Source organism: Balaenoptera borealis, assembly GCF_965194805.1.
Source record: "Balaenoptera borealis genome assembly, chromosome: 2".
Classification (NCBI taxonomy): domain Eukaryota; kingdom Metazoa; phylum Chordata; class Mammalia; order Artiodactyla; family Balaenopteridae; genus Balaenoptera; species Balaenoptera borealis.
In genome coordinates, this window is record NC_138867.1 from 95,971,539 (window position 1) to 95,984,278 (window position 12,740).

Sequence of the window (12,740 nt, forward strand, 5' to 3'; positions counted from 1 at the left end):
GAGCAGGAAAAACCTTGGCTAGTTCAAGCAGAGAAAAGGCAACTGTGACACGAGATTAGTAAAGTGCAGAGTAAAGTAGGAGATGAGGATACAGAGGTAGGCAAGTGGCACATCACACCAGCATTTTAAGTCACTAGGGGAGTCTGGATTTTACTGAAGGGTTTAGAGTAGGAGAATGCCACAATACACTTAATTTTTAAAGGAAATCCTTCTGGCTATTTTTTTGGAGAATAAATTGATGGAAGGTAGAGGAGGAGGTGAGGCAAGACTGGAAGCAGGAGAATCAATGAGGCAGGTGACGCAGCAACACAGACAAGGAAGGATGGTGTTCAGGGCTACCAGGGTGATGGTGAAGATTAAAAGTAAGAAGACTAAATATATCTGGGAGGTATAACCAAGAGGAATTGCTGACAGCCTGGATGTGGGAGATAAAGAAAAAAGGAAACAAGCCTTTAAATTTTGAGAAGCAAGCAAGAATAAAGTAATGAATTTAGGGAATACTTCTAAAATTGAGATATAATCCACATACCATAAAATGTATACATAAAGTTTACAATTCAGTGGTTTTTAGTATATTCACAAAGTCGTGCAACTATCAACACTATCTAGTACCAGAATATTTCCATCATACCAAAAAGAAACCCCATACTCATTAAGCAGTCACTCCCCATACCCCTAGGCAGCCATTAATCTATTTTCCAACTCTATGGATTTGCCTATTCTGGACAATTAATATAAACAGGATCATACAATATGCAACCTTTCTGTCTGGTTTCTTTCACTCAGTATAATTTTTTTTTAATTTATTTAATGTATTTATTTATTTTTGCCTGTGTTGGATTGTTGTTGTTGCGCGGGCTTTCTCTAGTTGCAGGGAGCGGGGGCTACTCTTTGTTGTGGTGCACAGGCTTCTCATTGCGGTGGCTTCTCTTGTTGCGGAGCACGGGCTCTAGGCGCATGGGCTTCAATAGTTGTGGCTCGCGTGGTCTAGAGTGCAGGCTCAGTAGTTGCAGCGCACGGGCTTAGCTGCTCTGTGGCATGTGGGATCTTCCTGGACCAGGGATTGAACCCGTGTCCCGTGCATTGGCAGGCGGACTCTCAACCACTGAGCCACCAGGGAAGTCCCTAGTATAATGTTTTTTAAGATTCATCCACGCTGTACCATGAATCTGTACTTCATTCCTTTTTATGGCTAAGTCATATTCCATACGGATCTAGCATATTTTGTTTAACTACTCATCAGTTAATGGACAATGGGGTTACTTTCACTATTTGGTCAATATGAATAATGCTACTAAGAACATTTGTGTACAAGTTTAAGTATGAATATATGTTTTCAATTTTCTTGGGTATATACCTAGCAGTGGAATTTCTGGATCATAGGTAACTCTTTTTTACTTTCCCATTTAAATTTTTCGTTTTTTTTTTTTTTTTTTTTAAGCTCTAAGCATTCTTATAAGTCCCTTATCAGATAAATGATCTGCAAATATTTTCACCAATTCTGAGTTGCCTTTTCACTTCCCTGATAATGTCTTTTGAAGCACAAAAGTTTTGAAAAAGTGCCAAACTGTTTTCCACACTGGCTGCACCATTTTACATTCCCACCAGCACTATATGGGGGTTCCAGTTTCTTCACATCCTCACCGACACTTGTTATTGTCTTTTTTATTACAGTCATCCTAATAGATGTGAAATGGTATCTCACAGTGGTTTTTCATTAGTCCATAATGACTAATGATACTGAGCATCTTTCCATGTACTTATTGGCTATTTCTTTGGAGGAATATCTACTTATATCCTTCCCTATTTTTAAAATTGGGTTGTGTTTTTATTTTTGAGTTGTAAGAGTTACTTACATATTTTAGATATGTCCTTATCAAAATATGATTTGTAAATATTTTCTCCCATTCTCTGAGCTGTCTTTTCACCTTCTTGATAATGTCCTTTGAAGCACAGAGTTTTAAATTTTGATGAAGTCCAATTTATTTTATCTTCAGTTGCTTGTGCATTAGATGTCATATAGAAGACACCATTACCTAATTAAAGGTCATGAGGACTTACATCTAAGTTTTCTTCTAAGAGTTTTACAGTTTTATCACTCACATTTAGGTTTCTAATCCATTTTGAGTTAATTTTTATATGTGGTGTGTGGGAGAAGTCCAACTTCACTCTTTTGTATGTGAATACACCATCTGTTGAAAAGACCATTCTTTCCTTATTGAATTATATTAGCACCCTTGTTGAAAATCAATTGCCCACAAATGTAAGGGTTTACTCTTAACTCTCACTGGTATGTCTATCCTTGTGCCAGTGCCATACTGTTTGATTACTGTCGCTTCATAGTCAATTCTGAAATTAAGAAGTGGGAGTTCTCCAACTTTGTTCTTTTTCAAGATTGTTTTGACTATTTTGGGTCCCTTGAATTTCCCATATGAATTTTAGGATCAGATTGACAGTTTCTGCAAAAAAAAACAAAAAAAAGGCAGCTGAGATTCTGATAGGGATTGCATTGAATCTGTAAATCAATTTGGGGAGTACTACCATCTCACGAATATTAAGTCTTCATATTCATGAACACAAAACGTTCGTTTAGGTAGGTTTTCTTTAATTTCTCTCAATGATGTTTCTGAGTTTTCGAAACATATGTTTCAAAAACTTAAACGTGTTGCACTTCTTTTGCTAAATTCATTCCTATGTATTTTATTCTTCGTTATACTATGGAATATTAAATTTTTTAAATTGAAGTATAGTTGATTTACAGTATTGTGTTAGTTTAGATGTACAGCAAAATGATTCTTACATTTTTTTCACTTTCTTTTCAATTATAGGTTATTACAAGATATTGAATATAATTCCCTGTGCTATACAGTAAATCTCTGTTGTTTATCCATTTTATATATAGTGGTACGTATCTATTAATTCCATACTCCTAATTTATCCCTGCTCCCCCTCTTTCCCCTTTGGTAACCATACTTTTTTTGTTGTTTTTGTTTTTTCTGTGAGTCTGTTTCTGTCTTGTAAAAATTCATCTGTATTATTTTTTAGATTCTGCATATAAGCGATATCATATACTATTTGTCTTTCTCTGTCTTACTTCACTCAGTATGATAATCTCTAGGTCCATCTGTGTTGCTGCAAATGGCAATATTTCATTCTTTTTTATTGCTGAGTAATACTCCAAAATGGCATTATTTTCTTAATTTCATTTTTGAATGGTCCATTACTACTGTATAGAAGTACAACTGATTTTTGTACATTGCTCTTGTTTCCTGCAAGTTCCTGCAAACAGCTGAACTTGTTTATTAGCTCTAATAGTTTTTTTGGAGGATTAGTTAGGATTTTTTATATACAAGATCATGTCATCTGCAAATAAGGATAGCTTTATTTCTTCTTTTCCAATCTGAATGCTTTTTGTTTTTCTTGCCTAGTTGCCTGGCTAGAATCTCCAGTGAATAAAGTGGTGAGAGTGGATATTCTTGTCTTATTCCTGATCTTATGGGGAAGTCTTCAATCTTTCGTCATTAAGTATTATGTTAAAGGTTGGTGTTTCATAGATGCCTTTATCAGGCAGAGGAGTTTCCTTCTATCGCTAACTTGTCGAATATTTTTATCATGAAAGAGTGCTGGATTTTTTCAGTTGCTGTTTCTGCATCTATTGAGATGATCATATGGTTTTTGTCCTTTATTCTATTAATAAGTTCTATTATGTTGATTGATTTTCATATGCCTGGAATAAATCCCAACTAATCATGGTGTAAAATCCTCCCCTATGTTGTTAGATTTGGCTTGATAGTGTTTTGTTGAGAATCTTTGCATTTGTATGCATAAGAGATACTGATCTGTTATTTTCTTTCTTGTGATGTCTAATTTTGGTATCAAGGTAACAATGGCCTTATAGAATGAGTTGAGAAGTGTTCCCTTCTCTATTTTATGAAAGAAATTTGTTATGAACAAAAAAAACCCTGACATTTATATTTACCTCTACATTTGTCTTTACTATTATATATTATAAATATATGTTTATATATACCTTTATTATAATATTATATTATATTATCATACATTACCTTTATTATTATATACCTTTATATTATACTGACTTTTATATTTACCTCTATATTTACCTTTACCAGTACTCTTTATTGATATTATTCTTCATTTGGATTTGAATTATTACCTAGTATCTTTTTACTTTTGCTCGAAGGACTTCCTTTAGTATTCCTTGTAGGGCAGATATGCTGGCAATGAATCCTCTCAGTTTTTTAAAATCTGGGATTGTCTAAATTTCTCCATTTTTTTCACTAAAGATTTTTACATTTTACTTGAGAAATGTGTGTAGAGAATACAATTTTTAAAAATTTGTTCATTAGTTTATAAGTATAATATAATCTTGATCATATGGGGAAATTATGTTTAGCTGAGGAAAATATGCTCCAATTCTGAGAAATACTATACAGCTGACCCTTGAACAATACAGATTTGAAGCAGGTGCACTTATACACAGATTTTTTCCAATAAATATACTGGAAAAAATTTTGGAGATTTGTGACAATTTGAAAAAATAGATGAATCACACAGCCTAGAAATATCAAAAAAATTAAGAAAAAGGTATGTCATGAATGCATGAAATATATGTAGATACTAGTCTATCCTTACATAGGCATAAGGTGAGTGATAGTCATATAAAATTAATAACGCATTAGTTTTCTTACTGTTTTATAACTTTGCTTTCAAAGAATTACATTACCGTACAGTATGCTTTTCTCTCTCTTAATTGGAGAAAGTGCCTAGCAGCCTATCATCACAGGTAAGTGGTTTTTGAAAAAAATGGAACAATGTTCCCAGTGTTACATTATGAATATGATGATAATATTGTACGCCATAAAAATTTTATAATGATTCATTCGCGTACAGGCTAGGCTATTGTGAAGCAAACATATCGACTATATTAGGCTACCATAAAGCAATCATATTGCTGCTTCTTCATTATCAGTGCATGGACCATTATATTTGTAAATAAATATGAATTTCTTCTTCACATTGTTTTCATTTTTGATGTCTAGTGTTAGTAATATGTACAACATCTATAGTGTTTTGTATATGACAATACTGATGTAGATACTGACTGGCAATTCATCTTATAAACAAATCACGTAAACTTACAGTATCGATAAGTACAGTACAGTACTGTTAATGTATTTTTGCCTCCTTATGATTTTCTTAGTAACATTTTACTTTCTCTAGCCTATTTAATTGTAACAATACAGTATAATGACTTACAAAATACGTGTTAATTGACCAAAAGATCAACAGTAGGCTATTAGTAGTTAGGTTTTTGAGGAGTCAAAAGCTATATATAGATTTCTGACTATGCAGGGGTTGGTGCCTCTAACCCTCGTGTTGTTTAAGGGTCAAGTGCACTTACTTGTTCTAGTTATGTGAATTCCAGGGATGTGGACTTCTAGGAGAATTTACATGGGAGCCAATAGAGGACCTGTGCATATGTATTCAATTTTCCATAGTCTACCATTATCCATTATATTTTACTGCCATTATATTTTGGGGACAATAGAGTGAAGATGTCCTTATAATTAGTGGCAGCAAATTTTGTAACCTAGGTTTCCATTTTATATGTTTTTTATGAAAAGTAACTTGGCAAACAATAAAGTCTTTGGGTTTTACTATGCTGTAAGAGATAATACTATCTATATTTTTAACAAATCAACTCACTTAGAGCTTGAGTTAGCATGTTGCATTGGCAGAAACACTATGCTGGAAACAGAGCATCTATTGAGATGTATATCTAATAACAGAAATCAAGGCAAATTATTTAATATCTTTAAGTCTCAACTTTATTTTTAAAGTTAGTTTTATGAAAATATTTTATTAGATAAACTCCAAGCTCCCTTTGAATTCCAATCTCCTTTGATATTTAAATTGAGATATAATTGACATATAACATTATATTAGTTTCAGATGTACAATATGATTCAATATTTGTATATATTGCAAAATGCTCACCACAAGTCTAGTTAGCATCCATTACCAGAGTTACAAAATGTTTTTCTTGTGATGAGAACTTTTTAGATCTACTCTCTTAGCAACTACTGTTAACTAGTCACCATGCTGTACATTACATCCCCAGGACTTATTTATTTTATAACTAAGTTTGTACCTTTTGACTACCTTTATCCATTTTGCCCAGCCCCTATCCCCTGCCTCTGACAACCACCAACCTGTTCTTTGTACCTATGAGTTTAATTTTTTTTTTTTAGATTCCACATTTAAGTGAGATCATATGGTATTTGTCTTTCTCTGTCTGACTTATTTCACTTGACATAATGCCCTCAAGGTCCATCCACATTTTTGTAAATGGCAAGATTTCCTTCTTTTTATGGCCGAATAGTATTCCAGTGGTGTGTGTGTGTATCATATTTTATCCATTCATCATTAGTGGTCATAGGTTGCTTCCATTTCTTGGCTATTGTATATAATGCTACAGTGAACACTGGGGTGCATGTATCTTTTCAAGTTAGTGTTTTCATTTCCTTCAGATAAATACCCAGAATCGGAATTGCTGGATCATATCGTAGTTCTATTTTTAATTTTTTGAGGAACCCCCATACTGTTTTCCAGAGAGTCTAAACCAATTTACATCCCTACCAACAGTGCACAAGGGTTCACTTTTCTCCACATCCTCACCAACACTTGTTATTTCTCGTCCCTTTGATAACAGCTATTCTAAAAAGTGCAGTTTTGATTTGCATTTCCCTGATGATTAATGATGCTGAGCATCTTTTCAAGTACCTGTTGGTCATCTGTATGTCTTCTTGAGGAAAATGTCTATTCAGTTCCTTTGCCCATTTTCCAATCTGATTTTTTTTCTGCTATTGAGTTGTATGACTATATACTTTGGATATTAACTCCTTATATGATTTGCAAATGTTTTCTCTCATTCAGTAGGTTGTCTTTTCATTTTGTTGATGTTCCCTTTGCTGTGCAGAATCTTTTTAGTTTGATGTAGTCACCTTCATTTTTAGACAATTATTTTTCTGGACACAGAATTCTTGGTTGAGAGTCCTTTTCTTTCAGCATTTTGACTATGTCTATCATTCCATGCCTTTGGAGTCCAAGGTGTCTGTTGAGAAACCAATATTTACTGAGGATCCCTTGTATATGTTGAGTTGCTTCTCTGTTGGTGCTTTCAAGATTTTCTTTTTGTCTTTGTCTTTTATTCAGTTTGATTATGACATGTCTAGGTATGGATCTCTTTGAGTTTATTCTACTTGGAGTTCACTGAGTTCCAACAATGTGTAGAGTCATATTTCACCCATCATTTCTTCAAATATTCTTTTCCCCCCTTTTCTCTTTCCTCTCCTTCTGGGACTCTCATTAGCTGTGACACTTGATGGTATCTCACAGGTCTCTAAGGCTCTGTTCATTTTTCTTCATTCTTTTTTTCTTTCTGTTCCTCAGTCTGGATAATCTGAATTGACCTATCTTCTGGCAGCTCAAATCTAGTGTTGAGTCCCTCTAGTGAATTGAGTTCTTGTATTTTTTAACTCCAAAATTTCTATTTGATTCTTTTATTATAATTTTTCTCTTTATAGATATTTTCTATTTGGTGAGACACCATTCTCATAGTTTGTTTTATTTCTTTAGAAATGGTTTCCTTTAGAGTTTTGAACATATTGAAAGTAGATGATTTTAAGTCTTTGTCTATTATGTCCAACATTTGGTCATCTTAAGGAACAATTTCTTTTTACTGTTCTTTTTTCTTTTTAATTCTTCTGTGTGTGGACCATACTTTCTTGTTTCTTTGCATATCTCATAATTTGTCTGTCAAATACTCAACACTTTAAATAATATAATGTGGCAACTCTGAAAATGAGATTCTTTCCCCTCTCCAAGGTTTGTTGTTGTCACTGTTTGTTTAGTCATTTTTCTGAACCAATTCCGTAAAGTCTGTATTCTTTGTTTGTGTGGCACTGAAATCCCTGTTTCGTTAGCTTAGTTGTCAGTGAACAACTGGTTGGTCAAAGATTTTCTTAGATGTCTTGAACATCTAAGTCCCCAGTCTTTGCTGAGGTGGTCTGAGTACATGCTGGAGCGTGCCATCAGTACTTGGGCAAGCAGTTTAAAACTCTACTTTAGCCTTCACTACCTGTTGCACAGAGTTTCAAGACCAGCCAAAGGTGAGAGCTCAGGCCTTCTCTGGTTGCATTCATTTCCTATCACTACTATAACAAACTTACCAAAAATTAGTTTACCACAAACTTAGAGGCTTAAACAACACAAATTTATTCTCTTACAATTCTGGAGGTCAAGTCTAAAATTAAGGTGTTGGTAGGATTGTGTTCTTTCTGGAGATTCAGAGGAGAATATATTACTTCCTTACCTTTTTTTCAGCTTTTAGAGGCCACCTTCATTCCTTGGCTCATGGCCCCTTCCTCACATAACTTCACCCTCTTGCTTCCACTGTTACCTCTCCTACTGGTTCTGATCCTCCTGCTTCCCTCTTACAAGGACCTTTGTGAATATATCGGCCCACCCAGATAAACTCCCCATCTCAAGATCCTCAACTTAATCATATCTGCAAAGTTCCTTCAATCATGTAAGGTCACATAGTCACAGGTGCTGGGGATTAGGATGTGACTATCCTTGAGGGGGGAGGGGGATTCTGCACTCTACCACATACACACAGCCCTATTCATGTGTGTGATCTTCTAGAGGAAATCCATTTTGAGTAATCATTTAAAGTCAGAAAAGTAATGTGCTTATTACTGAAGGACCACTCCAGGCAGCCAAATGCCATAAAATACAAGTCATCACAGGAAGGGCACTAGAAACAAAACAAACAGAAGACACAGCTCTATCTTGGTACAACCAGAACATACACTAGTGTGATACTGCTAGAGATACTTCAAAAAAGTTATAATTCAGCTGCTGAAAAGATCAAGAGGGAAAAGGCATCTGAGAGGACAATCAAGAGATTCATAGTCTTCGGCCTTGAAAGGCAATGGCTGAGGAGAATTATGAACAAATAATATACAAGTATTAAAATGCATAGATAGGGTACATTATTTCTTTTCAAAATGAATGAGAAATTTATGGGATTCCACACTCTATGGAGGTTGTAAAATAAAACACAATATAAAATAGTTCTAAAACTTCAAAGATAATTATTCCAAAATAATTTAAGGGAACAGTTATGGACTGAATTATCACCCCCCAAATTCACAGGTTGAGGCCCTAGCTTTGGAGGAAGTAATTAAGGTTAATTGGGATCATAAGGATAGAGTCCTAATCCATTAGGACTGGTGTCCTTATAAAAAGAAGAAGAGACACCAGAAAACTCTCTCTCTCTGCGTGTGCACATGTGAGGACACAGCAAGAAGGTGACTGTCTACAAGCCAGAAACCAACCCTGACAGCACCTTGATCTTGGACTTCCCAGCCTGCAAAATGGTAAAAAAGTAAATTTCTGTCATTTAAGCCATTCAGTCTGTGGTATTTTGTTATGGAAGCCCTAGCAGGCTAATATAGGAACTTCAGATATTTTGGAGGACATCTCTAATATCATGAGGAAAATTATCTCTTCTCAGGAAAACATTAGTTGGTTTCACTGTTAGAATCAATAGGAATACTCATTCATGAAATCCTATGACAAATATCCAAGTTCAGTGCGAGGCTGTAGAATTTGAGTGTACAGTGCGTATGTGTGTGTATGTGTATGTGGTACGTTGGGGGGAATACACAGAGGGATAACACATAGTTAAACTCCTCAAAAAGCAGTATGGTACAGTAGAGATTCTAATTGTGTTTGCTTTTTTTTAAACCCAAACACCCTTGAGAAATTCTACCTCTCTACTGCTGTGACTGTCAACCATGAGGCTCTGCCCTCCCTAAACTGGTGAAAGCATATAAAGTGGGGTGTCTCAACCTCAGCACTACGGATATTTTTGACCAGGTAATTTTTTTTGGGGGGGGGAGCTGTCCTTTGGCCTGTACCCACTAGATGCTAGGAGCACACACAAACACCCCACAGTCCACCTGCAGCTGTGACAACCAAAACTGTCTCCAGACATTGCTGAATGTGAGAAACCGATGTCACAGTTGAAACAGCTCCACAGGTGATTCTGATCCAACACCAAGGAAGGCAAACCTCTGAGAATCACTGTAGTCGGCAAGAGTGTGCATCAATAACGGTATTAGGCAACTTGTGAGAAATGCAAACCAGGAGGTAAAACATGGTTATAAGAATTTAGAGAACAAATCATTTTCAACTAAAGTAAGCCAGAAAGGTTTCATGGAGAGAGCCACCAAGAGGGCTAAAACACTAGGGCCATACATTTTAAAAAATATTTTTAAAGTATTTAAAATATATCTGAAAAAAATATATATCTATTATGTATTTTTCTGTATTTTATATTTTTTTCCTGAGACATTTGGGCCAGAGTTAGAATAATAAAAAGAAATACAGAGGATGTGTGAGAAAATTTGTCTGAGGTGGAATTTCCTGAATTTCTTGAAACAGGTAAAGACACTGTATTTCCTTAGAGGAAGAAAATGATAGAAGCTGTCCTCAGCTCCTAACAGCTTTCTTTCAGGTTTGGACTAAGCCACAAATATTTAATGAGCATCTACTATGTTCCTGGACTAAAGAGGCACAGTTTTTGGTGCTGGGAATACAAGAGTGAATAAACTTCCAAAAGTTTCTTCCCTCATAGAGGGCAGGGTTTACGTTCCCAGGCAGGGTGGAGAAAAATTAAAAAGTAAGCATAAAATATGTAATATATTATATGGTAATAAGTGCTATGGAGAAAAACAAAACCAGAAAAGACAACAGGGTGTGCTGGGAAGGGGGATTCAGTAAGGGGAGGTCAAGGAAAGAATCACTGAGCTGATGGCATTTGAACAAAGATATCTGAAGGTGGTGATGGTGCTGGCCATGAGACCATGAGGAAAGAGATTCCAAGCAGAGGGAACAGCAACTGCAAAAATCCTGAGGGAGAAGTGTGCTCCACCTGTCTGAAGGACCACCAGGAAGCCAGTATGGCTGCAGCAGACTCAGGGCAGGGGACTGGGGATGAGGTGACAGGGAGGTGGTAGGGGCAGCTCAGAGGCCCTGTGGACCACGGTAAAAACGTTTGCTTTTACTCTGAGGGATCTGAGCAGACAAGTGTCATTATTGGACTCAATCATCTGACTGTTGAGAATATTTCAGGAAGGCAAGAGTGGAAGAAGAGAAACCAACTAGGAAAGTATTTCTGCTGGGGGAGAAATGATGGTGTGGACCACCATGTGAGGTGGTGAGAAGAGTGGGATTCTGCACTTATTCCTTAGGTAGAGCAGACGGGAACTGCCCATGCTCTGGGGTGTGGGCTGTGAGAGAAGGAGAGGAGTCAAGATCTTTGACCTGAGCAGCTGGATCCAACAATTCTCCTTGGGGGATCCTCTGGTCCTCACTGCAGAGAAACGGGTCCTGAGAAGATCTCTGGCAGCCTCAGACCATCCCATGTTTGACTCCTCCTTGTATTCCCAGCGCTGATACAATAATACAGCAGCCACCAGTCACTGGGCACCGAATCTCTCTCCAACCAAGCATTGTACCAGGGGCTTCCCAGACAATGTGCACGGCTCGGGAAGGTGCATATTATCAGTTCCAACGTTTCGAGAAGAAACTGAGTCACCGAGAGGTTAAATATGTTCCTATCACACGCTAGGAAGAGGCAGAGCCAGCGTTTCCACCCAGATCTTCCTCCACTCCAAAACCACAAGAGAGGCGGCTCCGTAAAAGCAGTTAAACGCACAAGCGAACAAAGCGAAACGCTGGCGTGTGCCAGGCCCCGAGCAAAGGGAGGCTAACACCGCGTCTCCCGCCTCCCGGGGCCGCGCTACAGAGCACACCTGTTCAGCCTGGGGCCCCGTCCAGCCTCCGGCGCCTGCAGCCCCCCGGCCCACGTCTGCCTCCTCCATTTACCTGTTGCGGCACAGGCGTTGCTCCCACGCGGGTCCCGGTGGCCGCGCCCGCCCCCGCCACAGCCCCCGCTACAGCTGTGGCCGCCGCCGCCACCACGACCGTCGTCAGGGCGGCCATTTTTCCACGCCGAGCCGCTCGGTGCGCTGCGGCCCCCCAGGCCTGGGGTGGAGGGGTTCGGGCGTGGGGAGAGCCTGGCTCCGCCGGGGCGGCAGGGCTCCCCCGGGCGGGAGAGCGCCGCCGAGATGTGGGACGGGGCCGGAGCGCAGGGCGGGGCGGGAGTGCAGGGCGGAGGTGGGCCGCGGTGCAAGGCGGGGCGGGGTCGGGATCAGGGCGGGGCCCGAGCGCGGGCGGGAGCGCGGGCCGGTGGCGGGCTCGGCTTCGCTGTGCTCTGCGGCGCGGTTGTATTACAGTGCACGTTATCTACTCTTTATTTGGCAAAAAATCTTTCTCCCCGGCCCCTGTCCCTTAACCGCCGGGAAAATTCATTGTTTTTCACTGTCCTACTTAAATTTATTCGTGTTATATATAGATATATGATATACATAGATATCTATATATCCATAGAGAGATATACTTTACATAATAGAACTTCTTTCTAGGTTTCTGCTAAGTTCTGGTGAAACTGAGTCTAAATGAAAAAACATTATTGATGAGCCTGAACGACAGACCATATTTCACATTTTCAAACAAAACAGAGCATGCCCGGGCTTCCCTGGTGGCGCAGTGGTTGGGAGTCCGCCTGCCAATGCAGGGGACAC

At 38.2% G+C, this 12,740-nt stretch overlaps 1 protein-coding gene across 5 annotated transcripts in view; it reads right to left on the minus strand.

Moving 5' to 3' along the window:
* The window catches only part of CCDC112 (coiled-coil domain containing 112), a 31,484-nt gene extending 19,213 nt beyond the window's left edge, over nucleotides 1-12,271 (minus strand). For 2 of the 5 annotated variants that reach the window (XM_082377539.1, XM_082377540.1), the window contains exon 1: nucleotides 11,983-12,271. In XM_082377539.1, the coding sequence (XP_082233665.1) occupies nucleotides 11,983-12,099 (117 nt within the window). In that variant the 5' untranslated portion in view covers nucleotides 12,100-12,271. Of the gene's footprint in view, nucleotides 1-11,418; nucleotides 11,547-11,982 lie in introns of all 5 variants that reach the window. The other 3 variants (XM_082377541.1, XM_082377537.1, XM_082377538.1) reach the window with 3 other exon arrangements.
* Between the last annotated feature and the right edge of the window lie 469 nt (nucleotides 12,272-12,740).